The sequence below is a fragment of the Myxocyprinus asiaticus genome, chromosome 16 (genome assembly GCF_019703515.2).
Source record: "Myxocyprinus asiaticus isolate MX2 ecotype Aquarium Trade chromosome 16, UBuf_Myxa_2, whole genome shotgun sequence".
In the NCBI taxonomy this organism is placed as follows: Eukaryota; Metazoa; Chordata; class Actinopteri; order Cypriniformes; family Catostomidae; genus Myxocyprinus; species Myxocyprinus asiaticus.
The window spans coordinates 33176693-33198447 of record NC_059359.1 but is presented as its reverse complement, the minus strand read 5'-3'; the positions used below and the strand labels follow the sequence as shown (position 1 = coordinate 33198447).

The window sequence follows — 21755 nt, the reverse complement described above, 5'->3', positions numbered from 1 at the left end:
CTTTATAGACTATGGAGATGAAGGGATGTCACATGTTTTTGTTTATAGAAACAGATAACAGTTGCAGCTGGTTTAATTTACACAAAATTTCACTTGGTAAACCTCCATATTTGTTACGTATGCTCCGGTTCTGGTCTGCTTGGCAGCAAAGTGTCCATCTGATGAACGCTACGGAAACGCCCGTTTCAAAGGGCCCTTAGAAGCAGCTATTTATGAGCCCTTCGGTTTGGAACGACCCTTCAACATAGCAGCCACAATCATTCCACCTTCAAAGTGCCCTTCGGAGGCGAATTTATCCAGTTTGGAACTTTAGGGTAACTTTCACATTCTTCATGCATACACCCCCTATTGGTCAGGCAGAAGCATTTCTAGCAAAAATGGTCTTAAATATTGATCTGTTTCTTACCCACACCTATCATATTGCTTCTGAAGATATGGATTTAACTACTGGAGTCTTATGGATTACTTTTATGCTGCCTTTATGTGCTTTTTGGAGATTTAAAATGTTGGCACCCATTCACTTGCACTGTATGGACCTACAGAGCTAAAATATTCTTCTAAAGATCTTAATATGTGTTCTGCAGAAGATATAAAGTCATACACATCTGGGATAGTATGAGGGTGAGTAAATGATGAGAGAATTTTCATTTTTGGGTGAAATTTCCCTTTAAGAAGGAGAGCTAGTTTTTACATTTTGATGAAATATTATATACATTTATGCACATATATGTATACACACATTTTTTTTTTCTTTAGAATATCGCACACACATTGATGAATCATGCACAATAAGACTAGGAATGTGTATTAAGTAGGCAAAATAAAATAAGTAAATAGGGCCACAGTTTTGATTTCATGTTGACTTTAAAATGCACTGGATCAAAAGTGAGAGAGCAGAGCAGAGAGGACAACAGAAATATTTTTACTGTGTGCTGAATTTATAAAGTTCTCTATTTCTCTGTCTTCATGTTTAGTCTATGTCGAAAACCCAGAGACACCAGCAGGAGGCGCTGTGGGAACTGCTTAATACTGAGCTCACCTACATCAACAAACTAAATATTGCCAAAGACGTATGTCATAATAACATTACACTTATTGTACTATAGTTTTGTTGCAGTTTATTTTATGTTATCAGTATTATTTATATGTTTATCAGATTAAGGCTACAATCAGTTTATAATAAATAATAGATATGCTATGCAGATATCCTTTTACAAAAACAATGTTAGGACCTGTTATACTTTGCATTTGCAAACATTTTTTTTAATTTTTTTTATTTATTTTTTTTATCAGAAATATGCATTTAAAATGGTTGCTTAATTTTGGCTAATGCACATCTCAATTTCTGAATAGCTTGTGCTGGCTGCACTGTCACACTGCCATGGATACGGATTCCTTCAAGAAGTATGTGCATTTCACATGTTTACATGAAACTTCTCTCTTCTCAAATGACCTTCTAGAGTTACATACTCAGCATATCTATTTGGCAGCCAGACTGATTAATGGCACAGTTGTGGGTGACAGCAGAAGTGTGGTCAAACGATGTGCCATTCACTATCAGTCAGATAGTTAAATATAATCTGAAGTGTTCTGCTGAAACCATCTAATGATGTCACAATGAAAACAGAGAAATTTACATTTTGTGCGGACAAAATGGAAAATAATTTTGCTGTGTGCGTAGTGTGTGGGTGACAGTGCCCATGCAGGCAATCACCTGTATCAATTCATCTTTTTCCATTTCTTTTTTCTTTCTTTCTTTCTTTCTTTCTCAGGTCACACCCACAATGCTCTTTTCCAATCTTCCCTCTATCCTTGATGCACATTGTATCTTTTGGCAGGAAGTGATGTATCCAATGTTACAAGAGGTCCGTCTCACTGGTCGACCTTTTGACCCCATGAAACTTGAGGCAGGATGTTTACAGGTATGATACAACTGCTGTTTTATTACTGTAAATTATTTGAATAATCCAAACTGCCTTTGCCATCCAGAAATACCCAGCCTCTCCCTTTCCCCTTCTGTCACTCACTCGAAGTTGTGTTGATGTAGTGACACTTGGGGTCGCTCTTGAGAGCCCCGATCACCTCAGATCTTTGAGAAAAGGCCAATGAGAATTGGCGAGTGGAATTTGCATGCCACTCCCCCGGACATATGGGTATAAAAGGAGCTGGAATGCAGGATTCATTCGGATTTTTTTCTTTGGAGCCGAGCGGTTGTACTATCAGCGAGCTGAATACTACTGCTGTTCCATTCACCTCTTAAGAAGCGTATGCTGTTGGATATACGCCACATTTCCAGTGGCTTTCTCTCCTTCTGCACGATGAGTGCAGATTTCGCCCCTGGGCGCTTCAACAGTGCTAAAAGAGTGTATATTCCTGCTAAAGAGTATATTTTCTCTATTAGAGCACACACATTGACGTCTTTTTAAAGACACATCTTTTTAAAGATGCCTTTCCGTCTTTGTGTGATTCCTGGATGTGGTCGTTATCTCTCCACCTCCGACGGCCATGGGCGCTGCCTCACGTGTCTGGGTAGCGATCACACTGAGGTAGCGTTTGTGGATGGTTCATGTTCTCATTGCGAGGATATGACCATGGCAACGTTGCAGTCGCGGTTTTCCTTCTTCCGAGGGAAAAGCCACTCTAGCCGCCCCCCACGCTGTGCCCTCTACCCACGGGTGTGAGGCCGCCCCGGCTGGCACTGGAGGCGATTTGGGGAGTTCAATGGGCGCGGTCTCGCCGGGTAATTCCCGCGGACCTCCCATTCCCCAGCATGCTCGTTTGCTCCTGTCCGGTTCCGAATTGAGACCAGCCTGCCTCATGGCCGGCTTGACGTCACTTTCGGGGCCCGCGAGCAGGATGAGTCTTCGATTGCTGCATCAGAGAGCACACTGGCGATGTCGGATGCCGAGGACTCGACTGGGCGGCCACCTACGGGTCTGCCCGCCCAGTCTGAGGCCGATGCAGAGCTGACCGCCATGCTTGCCCGGGCCGCCGCGAGTATCGGGTTGGACTGGAACCCTCCAGCCTCCCCTGAGCGCTCATGGCATGATAATTGGTTCCTGGGTTTGGGGCACCGCTCACGTCCATACCCCCCCAGTTCCTTTCTTCCCGGAGGTGCATGAAGAACTCATGAGGTTGTGGAAGGCACCTTTTGCTGTCCGAAACAGATTTCCGGATTCATCCACTCTCACTACCCTCGACGGCGGGACGGTCCACGGGTACACGGAGGTCCCTCAGGTGGATCAGGCAGGTTGTGATGCACCTGTGCCCACAAAATGCCACCACCTGGCGGGAACATCCAGCGCTCCCCTCCAGAGCCTGTAGGACTACGTCGTCTCTGGCGGCCAAAGCCTACAGTGCCACTGGACAGGCCACCTCCACCCTGCATGCCACGGCCCTCCTGCAGGTACACCAGGCCAAGGCACTAAAAGACTGCACTTGGATAGTCCTGATCCCGATGTGCTGCAGGAGCTGCATTCGGCGACTGACCTCGCCCTCTGGGCGACGAAGGTCACGGCGCGAGCACTCGGGCAGGCGATGTCCACCTTGGTGGTCCTGGAGCGCCACCTGTGGCTGAATCTGGTCGGATGAGGGACGCAGACAAAGCACGCTTTCTCAACACACCCATCTCCCAGATTGGACTTTTCGGCGACACCGTTGAGGACTTCGCCCAGCAGCTTTATGCCCTAAAGTGGCACTTATTCACGAATTGGTGTTCTTCCCAAGCCGAAGACCCCCAGAGATGCGCAGTCGGGTCAGTGCTCTCATTTCTGCAGGAGAGGCTGGAGGGGCGGCTGTCCCCCTCCACCTTGAAGGTTTATGTAGCCACTATAGTGGCTCACCACGACACTGTCGACAGTAAGACCCTTGGACAGCACGACCTGATCATCAGGTTCCTCAAAGGCGCCCGGAGGCTTAATCCTCCCAGGCCATGCCTCTTCCCCTCATGGGATCTCACCGTGGTCCTCCTGGGGCTTCAGAGAGCCCCATTTGAGTCAGTCGAGCTGAAAGCCCTCTCCTTAAAGACGGCCCTCCTGATTGTGCTCACCTCTGTCAAGAGGGTGGGGGACCTGCAAGCATTCTCTGTCAGCGACACTTGCCTGGAGTTCGGTCCGGCAGATTCTCATGTGATCCTGAGACCCCGACCGGGCTATGTGCCCAAGGTTCCCACAACCCCCTTCAGGGATCAGGCAGTGAACCTGCAAGCGCTGCCCCGGGAGGAGGCAGACCCAACCCTGTCATTGCTGTGTCCAGTGCGTGCTTTGTGCACCTACTTGGATTGCACACAGAGCTTTAGACGCTCTGAGCAGCTCTTTGTCTGCTTTGGTGGACAGCAGAAAGGGAACACCATCTCCAAACAGAGGTTTGCCCACTGGATTGTGGACGCCATTGCATTGGCCTACCAGACCCAGGCCCCTTGTGGGTTCGAGCACACTCTACAGTGGGAGTGTGGCGTCCTCGTGGGTACTGGCCAATGGTACCTCTCTAGCAGACATCTGCAGAGCAGCGGGCTGGGCAACACCCAATACTTTCGTGAGATTTTACAATCTCCGGATTGAACCAGTTTCGTCCTGTGTTCTTTCAGGTACGAACAGGTAGAGTTCAGTAATACGGAACAGCTGGCTGGGTGTATCGCTTGCGCATAGCGCCTTTCCCCTCCCCTGAGGCTAAAACATGCGCTTTTTCCCCCAGTCAAGTTCACGAAGTCGTGGACCCTGTATGTCCTTCCTCCCGAGCCCTATGGTCCACAAACTCGGCGGAGGAGTTTGCAGCCAGCCCCACTACGGTGTCTAATATGCCCTGTACTGGGATAGGTGCTCCACAGGTGCCAATTACTCCGGTAACCCCTGTGAGATATATTCTGCGGTACAGTCTCCCTGTTGGCGGACCCGCGTCTCCCTTGGGCAGAGCTCTCTCTGCCCCCTGGTCGCTGTGTTTGTAGAGTCCCCCCCCCCTTTTTTCGTGGCGGGACCTACCACCGTACCTCTTCCATGTGCGGCTGCTGAGCCCATGTGTTATATTGCCAAATGTTGACCTCCCCTGTTGGGCAGGATATGTTCTCCACGGGGTCTTTTCCCCCTGAAAGAATAGGAAAGGAAAAGAACACCTTCCCCGATGCGTATGATAGCGTTAGATGGCCCCAGCTGAATCTAATACTCTGTGGAGAGAAAACATAGAGAGAAAAGGCCGCGCCAGCTTCCCCTCAGGGATGTGGGGAACTATATGACGTCTTTTGGGGTGTTGGGGGAGGTTACGTGCAGTCTAATGCACCTGCTATTACGCACGCAGCAGCTTGCTTGCACCTGCATTGGCAGTTCACGTAACATGGTTCAGCTATTGTGACGTTTTTCCATAGGGACCCCTAGTGTCACTACATCGACACAACGTCAAGTGAGTGACAGAAGGGGAACGTTTCGGTTACTATCGTAACCTCCGTTCCCTGATGGAGGGAATGAGATGTTGTGTCCCTCTTGCCACAACGCTGTACTAACAGATGAAATGGCCGGGACCGTGTCCCTCCTCAGCACAAAACCTGAATGAATCCTGCATTCCAGCTCCCTTTTATACCCGTATGTCCGGGGGAGTGGCATGTAAATTCCACTCGCCAATTCTCATTGACCTTTTCTCAAAGATCTGAGGTGATCGGGACTCTCACTACATCGACACAACGTCTCGTTCCCTCCATCAGGGAACGGAGATTACGACAGTAACTGAGACGTTTTTACATATCTTTTTTTCAATATGTCTTTATCTCCCTCGTTCTCCATCTCTTACAGTTTCCTGAACGTTTTTCTGCATACTTTGAATACTGTTGGGAAGAGGAGAGAAATGTTGTGTTTACACGCAGACAGCTTGACACAAACCCACAATTTCACACATATCTTACGGTAAAAACTATACCTGTATGATGAATCTATAACTGTAAATATGTATTGTTACCTCCTAAGACTGCAACAAGCAAATTTGAGTGAAGAATGCTTATACTGAAGAATTTTTTATTCAGTACAATTCAATTCTTGTTTGATCCATGAGGTGTTTTCACTCATATGAATAAAAGATTTAATGCATGGTTCAAGCATTTAATCTCCGCACAATGAAGAATTCTAAGCTAAATATTTGTGCTTAAATTTGATTTTTTTTTTTTTTTTTTTTTTTTTGAAAAACCATCAACAGGAGACAATGAATGGGAATATATTGTGCAAAAGATTAGTGGACCAAAACCTAGCTAATTAAGCTATATATATATATTTTTTTTTACCTGAAGCTAAGTTACAACTGGAAAAATGATTGAATAAAGCCACCACTAAATATAGACAGAAATGGGTATTGAGTGTGAACTTGTTTTCCACATTTCAAATGAACTGTTTACAACATCAACTTCCCCAACTAGTGTTTTGTCACCAGCAGCCAGTAAGCAAAGTGAGCAGGGTGGAAATGATTGTCAGATCAGTTCTTTGTGGTAGTTTGACTGTAGTGGTAGATTATGGGGGTGAACTGTTTCCTGAAGGGCACATACTCAAAATAACTTTTCAGGGGGAGAGCAGACCTCATACTTGTCTTTTTTAAAGCTGAAGTGTGTAATGTTTTAGATGTTAAAATACTTTCTCAGATCCCAGTTTATAGTTTTTTTTAACCACTTTGGTACTATTTTTACATGCAAGTGGTGAATTTTCAAAACTCTTAGTACAAAACACCAAACTGATCACAATTGTAACAAAGCTAGTAATTCTTTCAAAACCTGCTAACGTACTTTCATCAGGGTTGTACATGTTTCCTTTCATATAATCACTGTTTTAGAACACAAGATTATTGTGTCGTGTAATGAGAACATTTGTTTTAATCATACAAACACAACAGAATGATCTTCTTTCAATTTAGTCATTTTATCAATCTGTTCATTCTGTAGCAAACAATGCAAGATTCCAAATTAACCTTAAATGTGTTGAATATATATACATACATATATATATATATATATATATATACAGTTGTGCTCAAAAGTTTGCATACCCTTGGAGAATTGGTAATATATGTACCATTTTTAAAGAAAACATGAGTGAGCAGGCAAAACACATTTCTTTTATTTCTTATGGGATTCATATTCAACTGTAGGTTATAACAGAATGGCACAATCATAAAACAAAACATGGCAACAAAGAAAAAAAATGATATGACCCCTGTTCAAAAGTCTGCATACCCTTAGTTCTTAATACTGTGTATTGCCCCCTTTAGCATCAATGACAGCGTGCGGTCTTTTGTAATAGTTGTCTATGAGGCCCCAAATTCTTGCAGGTGGTATAGCTGCCCATTCGTCTTGGCAAAATGCCTCCAGGTCATGCAAAGTCTTTGGTCGTCTTGCATGAACCGCACGTTTAAGATCTCCCCAGAGTGGCTCGATGATATTAAGGTCAGAAGACTGTGATGGCCACTCCAGAACCTTCACCTTTTTCTGCTGTAACCACTGGAGGGTCAACTTGGCCTTGTGCTTAGGGTCATTGTCGTGCTGGACAGCCCAAGAGCGTCCCATGAGCAGCTTTCGTGCAGAAGAATGCAAATTGTCTGCCAGTATTTTCTGATAACATGCTGCATTCATCTTGCCATCAATTTTCACAAGATTCCCTGTGCCTTTAGAGCTCACACACCCCAAAACATCAGTGAGCCACCACCATGCTTCACAGTGGGGATGGTATTCTTTTCACTATAGGCCTTGTTGACCCCTCTCCAAACATAGCACTTATGATTGTGACCATAAAGCTCTATTTTGGTCTCGTCACTCCAAATTACAGTGTGCCAGAAGCTGTGAGGCGTGTCAAGGTGTTGTCAGCATATTGTAACCGAGCTTTTTTGTGGCATTGGCGCAGTAAAGGCTTCTTTCTGGCAACTCGACCATGCAGCTCATTTTTGTTCAAGTATCGTCATATTGTGCTCCTTGAAACAACCACATCATCTTTTTCCAGAGCAGGTAACCTGAGGTTACCTGTGGGTTTTTCTTTGTATCCCGAACAATTCTTCTGGCAGTTGTGGCTGAAATCTTTCTTGGTCTACCTGACCTTGGCTTGGTATCAAGAGATCCCCGAATTTTCCACTTCTTAATAAGTGATTGAACAGTACTGACTGGCATTTTCAAGGCTTTGGATATCTTTTTATATCCTTTTCCATCTTTATAAAGTTCTATTACCTTGTTACACAGGTCTTTTGACAGTTGTTTTCTGCTCCCCATGGCTCAGTATCTAGCCTGCTCAGTGCATCCACGTGAGAGCAAACAAACTCATTGACTATTTATACACACACACTAATTGCAATTTAAAAAGCCACAGGTGTGGGAAATTAACCTTTAATTGCCATTTAAACTTGTGTGTGTCACCTTGTGTGTCTGTAACAAGGCCAAACATTCAAGGGTATGTAAACTTTTGATCAGGGCCATTTGGGTGATTTCTGTTATCATTATGATTTTAAAAAGGAGCCAAACAACTATGTGATAATAAATGGCTTCATATGATCACTATCCTTAAATAAAAGACGCATGCTCAGTTTTGCATGATCAGTCATATTTTCAAAATCAATGCCAAAATTTCACAATTTCTGCCAGGGTATGCAAACTTTTGAGCACAATTGTATGTGAAGTCACATTAGGAAATACACTTACATTGCCTGACTAAACTGACATTATTATAAATTCATAATGTCTGTAACATCAACCCAATGTGTAATCAAAAGATGTGAGCACTGAAGATACAGTATGACGCTGGACTAATGTTCATAGTCAATACTGACAGTACAGAGTATGTTGTCAATACATGATACTGTAAGAGTAGTGTAACAAGTACAATAATGTACACTGTAACATCATTTACTGTACCACACTGTACCATACTCTTACAGTACAGTATGGATGAATTGACAGTTTACCTTTAAGATTGGGTTGAGTAATTACATTAATTTTTAGTAATTTAGCAGATGCTTTTATAGTAACCAAAGTGACTTACTGTACAAATGAGAAAGACTCGCAAATTTGTCACAGTCCGGTAATTTGCTTTACAGTAGTTAGGCCTTTGTTTACTGAATCACATAGTGGACATTGATGGCCCAGATGTCACTGGGCTTACCAGTTCTTACCCTCTTCCTCCCTCTGATGCCCACTTCTCATTGTTTGGTTCCTCTTCCTTGCAGTCTATCCTGCACTGTGTTGGCAAATTGCTAATGCTCATACACACACTCTTAATGCATATGGTACATACTGTAAACAATAGTGGTTACGTATGATATAAATTGGCAATTCTGTAACAAATTCAATATGTTTGGTTATCCTGTTCTGAACATCTGATTTACTATAGATGTTGATATTTTACAAACCATAAAATAGTCAAACCATTTGAAATTCTATATATACCAAATGATTAATTGATTAACCATTAAGATCAGTTGGATCAAATGACAAAACAAATGTATTAAACTGAAGGAGAACAGATGTAAATGAAAATTTTGATGGTAATAGCATTATGAAAGGCAGTTACTTTCAATGAAAGGTATATATAGACGAAACACTTATTTGGTGTGGTGAAACGTTACTTTGTGTTTTGTACTTAGTCAATTGAAAATATGCTGAAATGTTTGAAAAAAACTGCATTTTTGATGATCTGTTTTGAAATTAGTACTAAGAGTTTGAAAATGTACCACTTCCTTGTGAAAATAGTACCAAAAGCGAATAATTTGTTTTTTTGAATATGCAGAGACAACTATAAGCTAGCCATTAATAGGCTGATTTCCCAGTAAATTGTAAACACTGTGGCTCTGTAGTGCTACCAAATTATAGTTCTGATGTGCCAACAACTTTGGCTCAACCCTTGGCATGAGTTTGGAATTATCTATTTGTCACATCAGTGGCAGATGGGGAAATGTTCAGAAAACCTGTTTGAAAAGTGTAGGATTATGTTTTAATCATGTACCAAGTCCTTAAAATTTTGGACAAATTGGGTTTCCTTTCATACACAGAATAAAACACAGAGTGCCAAAGATAATAACAGTAAAAAGAAATCACTTGGAAAGTGAACATGCTCTAATTTGTGAGGTAGAACAAACAGCTCAGCAATGCATGAGTTCAGATGTACAATTCAAACTGTCAATGCACAGGAACTATGATTACAATCTGATGTGATGCATGAATATATTTGTATGCATGATTTTCCTCATATAAATCTTTATGAAATCTGTCTTGCAGTGGGTGGAAAATCACCCGCAGTGTGGGCGAATGAGGCTGGGCGATATACAGGCTAAACCTCACCAAAGAATTACCAAATACCCCCTTCTGCTAAAAGCTGTTTTGAAGACCACAGAAGACCTCCCCATCCAAAATGCACTTCAGAGAATGGTGATGAATCATAGCATACTGTACTGTTAATAATAACAAATGGGAAACATCATGGTTACTTGTGTAGCCTCCGTTCCCTGATGGAGGGAACGAGACGTTGTGTCGATGTAGTGACACTAGGGGTCACTCTTGGGAGCCCGAGACACCTCTGGTCTTTGATAAAAGGCCAATGAAAATTGGCGAGTGGTATTTGCATGCCACTCCCCCGGACATACAGGTATAAAAGGAGCTGGTATGCAACCATTCATTCAGGTTTTATGCTGAGGAGCCGATATAAGGTCCGACCATTTCAGCGGGTAGTTCAGCATTGTGGCAGGAGGGACACAAAGTCTCGTTCCCTCCATCAGGGAATGGAGGTTACACAAGTAACCATGACATTCCCTATCTGTCACTTACTCGACGTTGTGTCGATGTAGTGACATTAGGGGTCCCTATACGAAACGCCACAATTGGCTGAACTGTGTTACGTGAACTGGCGGTGTGTGGTGGGCAGACTACTGTGTGCTTCATAGCCAGCACACCAGGTCGACACGTAACCTCCCCCAACATAGTTATGAGTGTCGAACGGCCCTTTTTGGGGACAAGTCGACTACCCAAGACATAGAGACAGACTTAACTCAGTCGTGGCCTCTTTTCCCTTCTCTTTTTTCCACTCCCTAAAAAAGAAGGGGGATTATCCGACTGGGCCACCAGGTCTAGTCGGGGGGTGTCCCTCTCAAGGGGAAGACACAGCGGAGACCACACCTTGCCCAAAGAGAGGGGGGGATATTGAAGTGGAAGGATACGTCACATGGTCTTTCCAACCATGTGGAGAGTCTTCAAGGTAGATCCTGCCCAATGGGGGAGGAGTTACTACAAACATGGAGACAGGGGCAGAGGGGCTCTGCCCAAGGGAGACGCAGTTTGCCAACAGGGAAACGAATTAGCAGAAGATATATATCACATGGGGTTAGCCTTACAGGGAACCGCCACATGCGGAGCACCTACCCCAGAACAGGACTCTTAGTTAGCATGTGTACTGGGCTGGCAGCGAATCTCTCCGAAAACTCGACTGCCACAGGGCTTGGAGGAAGTCAACCAGGGAACAAACTTGTGAACACTACTGGGAATTAATGGCGCACGTATTCAACACAAAAGGAGGTGGAAGGTGCTATGTGCAAGCGATACACCTGGCCGGCTATCCCGGGTTTATCCGCTTGTGTTGCGTGCTACTATCTGGGACGAAACCGGTTCCACCCGGAGGTTGTAGAACCTTGCAAAGTTGTTGGGTGTTGCCCAGCCCACTGCTCTGCAAATTTCTGTTAGAAAGGCACCCCTGGCCAGGGCCCAGGAAGCCGCTACACCCCTGGTAGAATGGGCTCGTAGCCCTACCGGGGGCGGCATGTCCTGGGCGAGATATGCCATAGTTATGGTGTCAATGAGCCAGTGGGCGATCCTCTGCTTGGAGACAGCGCTTCCTTTCCGCTGTGCACCAAAGCAGACAAAGAGCTGCTCAGAGATTCTAAAACTCTGCGTGCGATCCAAATTGATGCGTAAAGCGCGCACCGGACACAGCAACGACAGGGCTGGGTCTGCCTCCTCCTGGGGCAGCGCTTGCAGGTTCACCACCTGGTCCCTAAAAGGGGTGGTGAGAACCTTGGTCACAAGGAGACAGGGTCTCAGGATCACGTGAGAGTAACCCGGACCGAACTCCAGGCACATTTCGCTGACAGAGAATGCTTGCAGGTCTCCTAACCTCTTGATGGAAGTGAGCGCAGTCAGGAGGGCAGTCTTCAAGGAGAGTGCCTTAAGCTCGGCTGACTGCAAAGGCTCAAAGGGGGCTGAAAAGACCCTGAAGAACTACAGAGAGGTCCCATGAGGGAACGAGGTGCGGTCTGGAGGGATTTAGCCTCCTGGCGCCTCTTAGGAACCTGATGATCAGGTTGTGCTTCCCTAAGGACTTACCGTCAACTGCGTCGTGATGTGCTGCTATGGTGGCAATGTACACCTTCAAGGTGGAAGGGTACAGCCTCCCTTCCAACCTCTCCTGCAGGAAGGAAAGCACTGATCCGACTGCGCATCTCTGGGGGTCTTCGCGTCGGGAAGAACACCACTTAACGAACAGACGCCACTTAAAGGCATACAGATGCCTCGTAGAGGGGGCCCTAGCCTGAGTGATCGTGTCTACCACCACAGGGGCCAGACATGATGATTCCAGAGGTCTGGTCGCGGGTGCCAGAGAGTGCCCCGTCCCTGAGAAAGAAGGTCCTTCCTCAGGGGAATTCACCAGGGGGGAGCTGTCGCAAGGAGCGTGAGGTCCAAGAACCACATCTGGGTGGGCCAGTAGGGTGCTACCAGGAAGACCTGCTCCTCGTCCTCCCTGAACTTTCACAGGGTCTTTGCAAGCAGGCTCACTGGGGGAAACGCATATTTGCGTAGGCCAGGAGGCCAGGGGGCCAGCTGTGTGCCAGCATGTCTATGCTGAGGGGAGCCTCGGTGAGGGCATACCAGAGTGGGCAGTGGGAGGATTCTTGGGAGGTGAACAGGTCCACCTGTGCCTGTCCGAATCGACTCCAAATCAGCTGGACCACCTGAGGGTGTAGTCTCCACTCTCCCCTGAGGGTAACCTGCCGTGACAGCACGTCCGCTGTAGTGTTGAGGTTGCCCGGGATGTGAGTGGCTCACAGCGACTCGAAGTGCTGCTGACTCAAGAGGAGGAGATGGCGGGCGAGTTGTGACATACAACGAAAGCGCAGACCACCTTGGCGGTTGACATATGCTACCGTTGCCATGTTGTCTGTCCGAACTAACACGTGCTTGCCCTGGATCAACGGCCGGAACCTCCGCAGGGCGAGCAGAATTGCCAACAACTCGAGGCAGTTGATATGCCAATGCAGTCGCGGACCCGTCCAGAGCCCGGCTGCTGCGTGCCCGTTGCAAACAGCGCCCCAGCCCATTTTGGAGTCGTCTGTCATGACCATGACGCGCCTGGAGACGAGTTCTAGAGGAACGCCTGCCCGTAGAAATGTGAGGTCAGTCCAAGGGCTGAAAAGACGGTGACAGATCGGCGTGATGACCACGCGATGTGTCCCGTGGCGCCATACCCATCTCGGGACTCAAGTCTGGAGCCAATGCTGAAGCAGCCTCATATGCATCAACCCAAGCGGGGTGGACACCGCCGAGGATGCCATATGCCCCAGGAGCCTCTGAAAAAGTTTCAGTGGAACCGCTGTTTTCTGTTTGAACGCCTTCAAACAGGCCAGCATCAACTGGGCGCGCTTGTTCGTAAGGCGCGCCATCAAGGAGACTGAGTCCAACTCCAAACCGAGAAAAGAGATGCTCTGAACCGGGAGGAGCTTGCTCTTTTCCCAGTTGACCTGAAGCCCTAATCGGCTGAGGTGTGAGAGCACCAGGTCCCTGTGTGTGTACAACATGTCTCGAGAGTGAGCTAGGATTAGCCAGTCATCGAGATAGTTGAGAATGCGAATGCCCACCTCCCTTAATGGGGCAAGGGCAGCCTTGGCTTGGTGGACCTGCAGGAGAGCCATGGCGTGCAGGGCAGAGGGGGCTTGTCCAGCAGCGCTGTAGGCTTTAGCCGTCAGGGATGACGTGAGCCTACAGGGCTTGGACGGGAGCTTAGGGCGTCTGCGCCAGGTGGCAGCGCTCTGCGGGTATAGGTGCATCGCGAGCGCCTTATCCACTGGGGGAATCGCCGTATAGCCCCTGGCCGCCCCGCCATCGAGGGTAGTGAGAGCGGGGGAACTGCGGAATCGGGGCCGGGCAGTAAAAAGTGCCTCCCACGATTTCGTCAGCTCCTCGTGCACTTCTGGGAAGAATTGCATTGGAGCGGGGCGTGGCTGCTTTGAGGGGCGCCTTGAGCCCAGGAACCAATCATCAAGCCACGAGGGTTCAGGGGAGAGCGGAGGGTTCCACTCTAACCCGATGCTCGCGGCCGCCCGGGAAAGCATGTCCGTCATTTCGGCATCGGCCTGTGACTGGGCAATCGTCCCCGAAGGGGGAAGCCCAGCTGAGGCTTCTGCGTCCGACTGGACAAGCCCGCTCTCTCCTTCTCCTTCTTTCTTTTTTTTCTTGAATATCAGCCACTTGCCATGCATTCTAACCTTGAAGCGAAAGATATAGATCTTGAACTAATTTTCTCACTCTCTGTTTCTCTTTCTCCTTTAGTTGAACAGTGTCAATAATTTTCTGGAATCAATCAATGACTACCTACAAATTAAAGACGATGAACTTTCCCTTTCTGTTGCTGCTCAAAGAATAGAGGGATACCAAATAGAAGGTTTGAGTGAAGAAATAGACAAGGTAAAGGAAAGATCATAACCGCTAAAACAAACACACCAGCCCATAAAATGCAGAAATGGTCTTTGCTCCTAAAAACTAGCTAACAGAGATGTTGTCACCGACAGCATGTTCGAGAGAACTGCTGCTTTGATCTGAGGAGCCCAATGAGGGGGGTGGGGCCAAAGGTCATACGGAAGCAGTTATTGGAAGAAACTTTGAAGGTCAGAGGAAGGAAGGACATTAAGGCAAGTGACAAGACAAACTGGGAGAATATGTCAATTAATGATTATTGTAGGCTCACTGTCAACAGAACTAACATTAATTTTTGTTTGTTAGGAGCTTGTGGTCTTGCTCTTCACTGATGTGCTGTTGATGACTAAAACTCAGAAGAAATCCGACAAGCTGAAAGTAGTGCGCCCCCCTCTGCCTCTGGAGAGGATAGACTGCATTGAGCTGAAAGATGGCTGTGAGTGTGAACAACACTTTGGCATCTCATAGAAAACTTTCACAATCCTTACCTAATTTATCTGAAAAGAAGATTTAAAGTGGTCTCAGATCAGTATGAAAGGGCAGTTTTTACCCCAAAACCTCCCTGTGTATGGGCCATATTCTCATACCCATATGTACTGTATATTATCATAGACTGATGCACTATATTCTTATTATCAATGCATATTATCATAGATTGATGCACCACATGCATATTATCAATATATATTATCATAGATTGATGCACCAAAAAAATATTATCATACCTAGATGCACCACATGTATATTATCAATGTAGATTACCATAGATTGATGCACCATATTCATATTATCCATGCCTTTTATCATAGATTGATGCACCATGAAAATATTATCATAGCTTAATGCACCATATGCAATTTGTCATAGGATGCATCATGTGAATATTATCATATGAGGATGGTAATGATGATGATGATGAAGATGATAATGCTGATGATGATGATGATATACATATTGTGCATCAAACTATGACCATATGCATGTAGTCTATCAATCTATGATTCATACTGATTAATGCACAATGTGCCTATTATTATAGGTTGATGCACCATAGGTTAATGCATTACAGTTGAAGTCAGAAGTTTACATACACCTTAGCCAAATACATTTAAACTCATTTTTTCACAATTCCTGACATTCAATCATAGAAACAATTCCCTGTCTTAGGTCAGTTAGGATCACTACTTTATTTTAAGAATGTGAAATGTCAGAATAATAGTAGAGAGAATTATTTATTTATGCTTTTATTTCTTTCATCACATTCCCAGTGCGTCAGAAGTTTACATACACTTTGTTAGTATTTGGTAGCATTGCCTTTACATTTTTAACTTGGGTCAAACATTTTAGGTAGCCTTCCACAAGCTTCTGGAATTTTGGCTCATTCCTCCAGACAGAACTGGTGTAACTGAGTCAGGTTTGTAGGCCTCCTTGCTCGCACATGCTTTTTCAGTTCTGCCTACAAATTTTCTATCGGATTGAGGTCAGGGCTTTGTGATGGCCACTCCAATACCTTGACAATTTTGTCCTTAAGCCATTTTTGCCACAACTTTGGAGGTATGCTTGGGGTCATTGTCCATTTGGAAGACCCATTTGCTACAGAGTTTTAACTTCCTGGCTGATGTCTTGAGATTTTGCTTCAATATATCCACATAATTTTCCTTCCTCCTGATGCCATCTATTTTGTGAAGGGCACCAGTCACTCCTGCAGCAAAGCACCTCCACAACATGATGCTGCCACCCCCATGCTTCACGGTTGAGATGGTGTTCTTCGGCTTGCAAGCCTCACCCTTTTTCCTCCAAACATAACTATGGTCATTATGACCAAACATGTCAAATGTTGTCTCATTAGACCAGAGGACATTTCTCCAAAAAGTAAAATCTTTGTCCCCATGTGCACTTGCAAACTGTAGTTTGGTTTTTTGTTTATGGCAGTTTTGGAGCAGTGGCTTCTTCCTTGCTGAGCAGCCTTTCAGGTTATGTCGTTATAGGACTCATTTTACTGTGGATATAGATACTTGTCTACCTGTTTCCTCCAGCATCTTCACAAGGTCTTTTTCTGTTGTTCTGGGATTGATTTCCACTTTTCGCACCAAACTAAGTTCATCTCTAGGAGACAGAATGTGTCTCCTTCCTGAGCGGCATGATGGCTGCGTGGTCCCATGGTGTTTATACTTGCATACTATTGTTTGTACAGATGAACGTTGTACCCTCAGGCATTTGGAAATTGCTCCCAAGGATGAACCAGACTTGTGGAGGTCTACAATTTTGTTTCTGATGTCTTGGCTGATTTCTTTTGATTCTCCCATGATGGCAAGCAAAGAGGAACTGAGTTTGAAGGTAGACCTTAAAATGTATCCACAGGTACACCTGCAATTCAGTACACCTCCTATCAGAAGTTAATTGTCTAAAAGCTTGACATCATTTTCTGGAATTTTCCACGCTGCTTAAAGGCACAGTTAACTTAGTGCATGTAAACTTCTGACCCACTGGAATTGTGATATAGTCAAATAAAAGTTAAACAATCTGTCTGTAAACAATTGTTGGAAAAATTACCCATGTTATGCACAAAGTAGAAGTCCAAAAGACTTGCCAAAACTATGGTTTGCTAATATTAAATCTGTGGAGTGGTTAAAAAATGAGTTTTAATAACTTCTGACTTCAACTGTATATGCATGTAATGATGTTTGTATTTGTATTGTTTAATTAAGATTTACACATGTTATAGTCCTTGCATAGAGTTCGGTTTTATGCATGTCAGACTTGATAACCTTGTACCTAACTTGGCATTTTGAATCACAGTATAACTCCACCTAAGGTGTGTCTCATAGATCTGCCCACGCAAGTCTTAATTCATTGTCAGAACATATCCTCTCATTTCCTTATGATTACGCAATTGTGAATTCCTACATACAAATCACCTCAACATGGAATTTGTATATACAGTGGCCCCAAAAACTATTTGGACACTTTAGCCACACATACAAATTTATGAATGGCATTGCATTATATAACAAAATTTCAAACCAGTTGGTATTTTGTTTTATAGAAAAATAGCAAAAGCACACTTTAAAGCAAAAATTTCACAAAACGAAGTTTGTTAGGTTTTAAATTATAAAATAATAGATATATTGTTCAAAATCATTGTAAGACAAAAAGTAATTGGACACTTTCTGGTTGTCAAAAGTTAGTGGAACATGTCCATAGTTAATGAGATTAACTACACCTGTGGCTACTCTGATAGGACACCTATGTGAATTTGAGTGGAACTGACTTCATACATCCACTAAAAATCACTTTGACACCAGTTGGTTAAAAGTAATTACAAAAGCACAGGTTGTTCTGAGAAAAGCTCATTTTAAGTGTGGCTTAAGTATACAAGTACTTTCTGGGGCCACTGTACACTGGTGCACATTATACCTTCAAGAAAAAATGGAACCTGAAGTTATATGTTCTTGTTTTTTTTTTCTTTTTTTTTTTTTTTACATTTTACGTATATAAAATTGATTGTCATACTCTCTGTATTTCTACCTTTCTCTTGCTCTGTGTGGTAGATTCATTTGTGCTGGTGGAGGTTGGTGATCTGGGTTGTGCTGTCAGTGTATACTGTCTGTCCACACCCAGCCCAGACAGCTGCTCGTCATGGGTGTCTGCTCTGCGTGAGGCTCAGGTGCTGCACACTTAAAACACAAACTAAATAAGAGATATCAGGGCAACAGAAAGTCCAAACCCCACCCTGATGATCTGCCATTTATCATCCCTACATGAATACATAACATTCTACTTGTATATACAATAAAAAATCTTAAATGTGGCATTTCAGTACACACCATGTCTAAACATCTTTAAAACAAGATCATTAAAATGTATCCACAGGATACATTTTTTGTAAAAAAAAATGTGTAAGATATTAAGAGTTGTTTACCAAGAATATGATTAAGTGTATTTTTCTTTACACCATTAAAAATATTATTTTCTTTCTAGTTTTAACACTAAATTTTGTTAAGAATTTTGCTTGTAAAAAAATGGTCAATGGGGATATATTTTGAAAACAAATCTTAATATATTTTGCATTTTGCTTCTCAAGTAAATTTATCTTGTCTTAAAGATGTTTAGTAATTTTGACTGTACAATTTTTTTTATGTGTTTTTTATTTTTTATATATATATATATATATATATATATATATATATATATATATATATATATATATATATATATATAAAAATAAAAAACACATTAAAATAAATTGTACAGTCAAAATTAATAAACATCTTTAAAACAAGATAAATTTACTTGAGATATATATGTGTGTGTTTGTGTGTGTGTGTATCATTTTAAGATTTTTTTATATTAAAATACTTTCTCCTTCCCCAGCTTAATATTAAGACACCACTGCAAGCAAGCCATTTGTTTGAGTCTTTGCCTTCCAGTAAAAATGTCTAAACATCTTTAAAACAAGATCAATTTACTTGAGAATCAAAACTGTTTAATATATTAAACTTGTTTTTCAAGAATATGGTTGTTTATTTTTCTTACACCATTGAAAAAAGTTTTTCTAGTTTTAAGACAAAATTTTGTGAAGATTTTTGCTTCAACAAAAAATTTAAAAAAAATGGCCAGTGGGGATATATTTTGGAAAATAAATCTTAGTATATTTTGCATTATTGCAACAATAATTTATCTTGTTTTAAGGATGTTTAGAAATCTTCACTGTAAAACATGACAAAAAATTATTTTATTTTTCAAAATTGATTTTTTATATTTAAATTTTTTAATTTTTAAATATATTATTTGAAGATTTTTTTCATATTAAAATACTTTCTTCTACCCCAGCTTAATATACAGACATCACTGCAAGTAAGCCATTTGTGAGTTTGAGGTGGGACTCTCTATTGGTATTGACAAATGGCAGACGGGGGTAGTGTTCTGGAAAAATGTTTGAAAACATTATTTTCATTATTTTGTTTATGATTTGCCATTCCGTTTGGTGAGACTAGTGGCACAGAAATGACAGACTTCACTTCTAATGTTTTAGCAGATTTATTCTAAATTCTCAGACATACTTAAAAGGTTTGTAATTATAAACTGGCTCTTCTCGATATGCAGACTGCCCTAGACACCCTGAGGAAAAATAATTCAAACAAAACATTGAAGACAACAAATGAGACCGAGTCAAATGGATTAGAAAGACCTCTCACTCATGACGAACGGACCACTACAGTCAAGGAGGATTCCAGTAGCCAATCAGAATGTGATAGTGATTCTCTCTCATTGAATGCACCTTATTTGAAACAAATTAACAGCATCTCTGATTATAGAACACAAAAATTAGTGAATGTAGAGCAAGCAAAAGTTCAACAGAGCTCTGCTCTAATTGGTCAACAGAATGGTCAAAGCCAATCCGCTCATGGAGGAGTTGCAAAAAAGAATGAAAGTGGACTGAAGGGAACCGAAGGGAGAAACAGAAAAAATAGCAATGGGAAGCAATGGGAAGACAGAGATGCTACATTTAAGAAAATTACAGAGAGGCGAGTCACATGGAACTCTAGGGACATTACACAACAGGACTTATTTGTGAAAAACCAGTCAAATGGAACACACTCTTTGTTGACAGGTGGACATACTGAGAAAAATGGTACTTCTAGCCAATCCACACCAAGCACTTCTTTATCAAACAAGTCTCTTTTAAGTCAAACACAGTATGAGGTCATAGTAGAAAAAGACCTAGATGGATCGCAAGACCAAGAAACCAGGAGGGAATCTTTGTATAGCCTATCAGAGGATGGTGATGGGTTTCTCACAGAATCAGGCAGGTTCTCCAGGAAGTTGAAATCTCCCAGGTTACGTAGGAAGCGTCCGATTAATTCACAACCTTCTGTCCCACCTGAGAGCTTCAGGATGGTTTCAGGTGGGGATGGATCATTGGAATTTACTTCCAAAACAAACTCTGATGACAACAAGCGAAGGGCTTCCAACCCTTTCATTAAACACCAGGATACCCACCGAGTCTTAAAGCTGGGATCTTTAAAGAACAACCACAGCATTCTTTGGCATGTGCCTGAAATGAGGTCATCACCAGACCTACAGACACTCTTAGAGCCTGAGCAAACAGATGAAGGGAACCTTCAAACGAAACCCAAACTGAAGGGACAGAGGAGTGCCTCCATCCCAGAGCTCTCTCCCTTCCTGCCTGACCACAGACTCAGCCCCTCACCACCACCTGGTTTGGACCCCCAACTTCACCCGTCTCCTCTCCAGGATCTGCTGCAGAAAGCAAAGGAGCGGGGAAAGGAACGTGGATTTCGAAAAAGAGAGGGAAAGGCAAAAGGTACAACTTTTTCTCTCCAAAATTCTCCAACAATCTCACCCTCTTCATCACTGTCAGCCAGTGAATATGAGAGAGAGGTAGAGGGAGAGGAATCACAAGTACACAGAACGATTTCTGCATGGGGATGGAGAGAGAGAAATGTGGATGGATATGAGAAGAGGACGAAAGAGAGGTGAGTCTGCATTCTTCACCACTGAGATGGTAAATAAATCCCTCATTTTGTTTCAAACCCATATGACTTTCTTTTTCCATGGGACACAAAAAGAGATGTTTGGCAGAATGACAATGACATTCTGCATAACATCTTCTTTTGTGTCCCACTGGAGAAAGAAAGTCATGTGACTACTGTGAGTGAATGATGGCAGAATTTTTATTTTTTGGTGAACTATCCCATGTCAGCACGTTTTATGAATCTGTCACAATATAATGCAAATATAATTACAAAGAGGCTAATATTGAAGGATGGGACAGTTAAAAATAATACCTGACCAGACAGCAAACATGATGCCTGCTGTTGGAGTGCAGAAAAGAGCTGATACTCATTTAACAAATGAAGAGGTCATTTACATACTGTTGAAGTGTTAAAGGGACAGCAGCGAAAAACAGCCCATTTAATTTTAAGAATCAAAGAGAGGGTAGAAAATGGCGATTAAAACTTAGTTACAAAAGTAAATATTCTATATTAATATTCAAAAATAAAATGATACATATGTATGATGTGATCCCTCCAAATCTTAAAGGAATAGTTCA

The 21755-nt window shown here is 43.1% G+C and overlaps 1 protein-coding gene across 3 annotated transcripts in view; it reads left to right on the top strand.

The window, feature by feature from the left end:
- Window positions 1-21755, top strand: part of LOC127453739 (uncharacterized) — a 31024-nt gene that overhangs the window by 7364 nt on the left and 1905 nt on the right. For 2 of the 3 annotated variants that reach the window (XM_051720389.1, XM_051720391.1), the window contains exons 5-14: window positions 975-1070; window positions 1354-1404; window positions 1773-1922; window positions 5778-5888; window positions 10220-10369; window positions 14534-14668; window positions 14773-14892; window positions 14984-15113; window positions 18229-18344; window positions 19784-21177. In XM_051720389.1, coding sequence (XP_051576349.1) covers window positions 975-1070; window positions 1354-1404; window positions 1773-1922; window positions 5778-5888; window positions 10220-10369; window positions 14534-14668; window positions 14773-14892; window positions 14984-15113; window positions 18229-18344; window positions 19784-21177 — 2453 coding nt within the window. The remainder of the gene's footprint in view (window positions 1-974; window positions 1071-1353; window positions 1405-1772; window positions 1923-5777; window positions 5889-10219; window positions 10370-14533; window positions 14669-14772; window positions 14893-14983; window positions 15114-18228; window positions 18345-19783; window positions 21178-21755) is intronic. The other variant, XM_051720390.1, reaches the window with a different exon arrangement.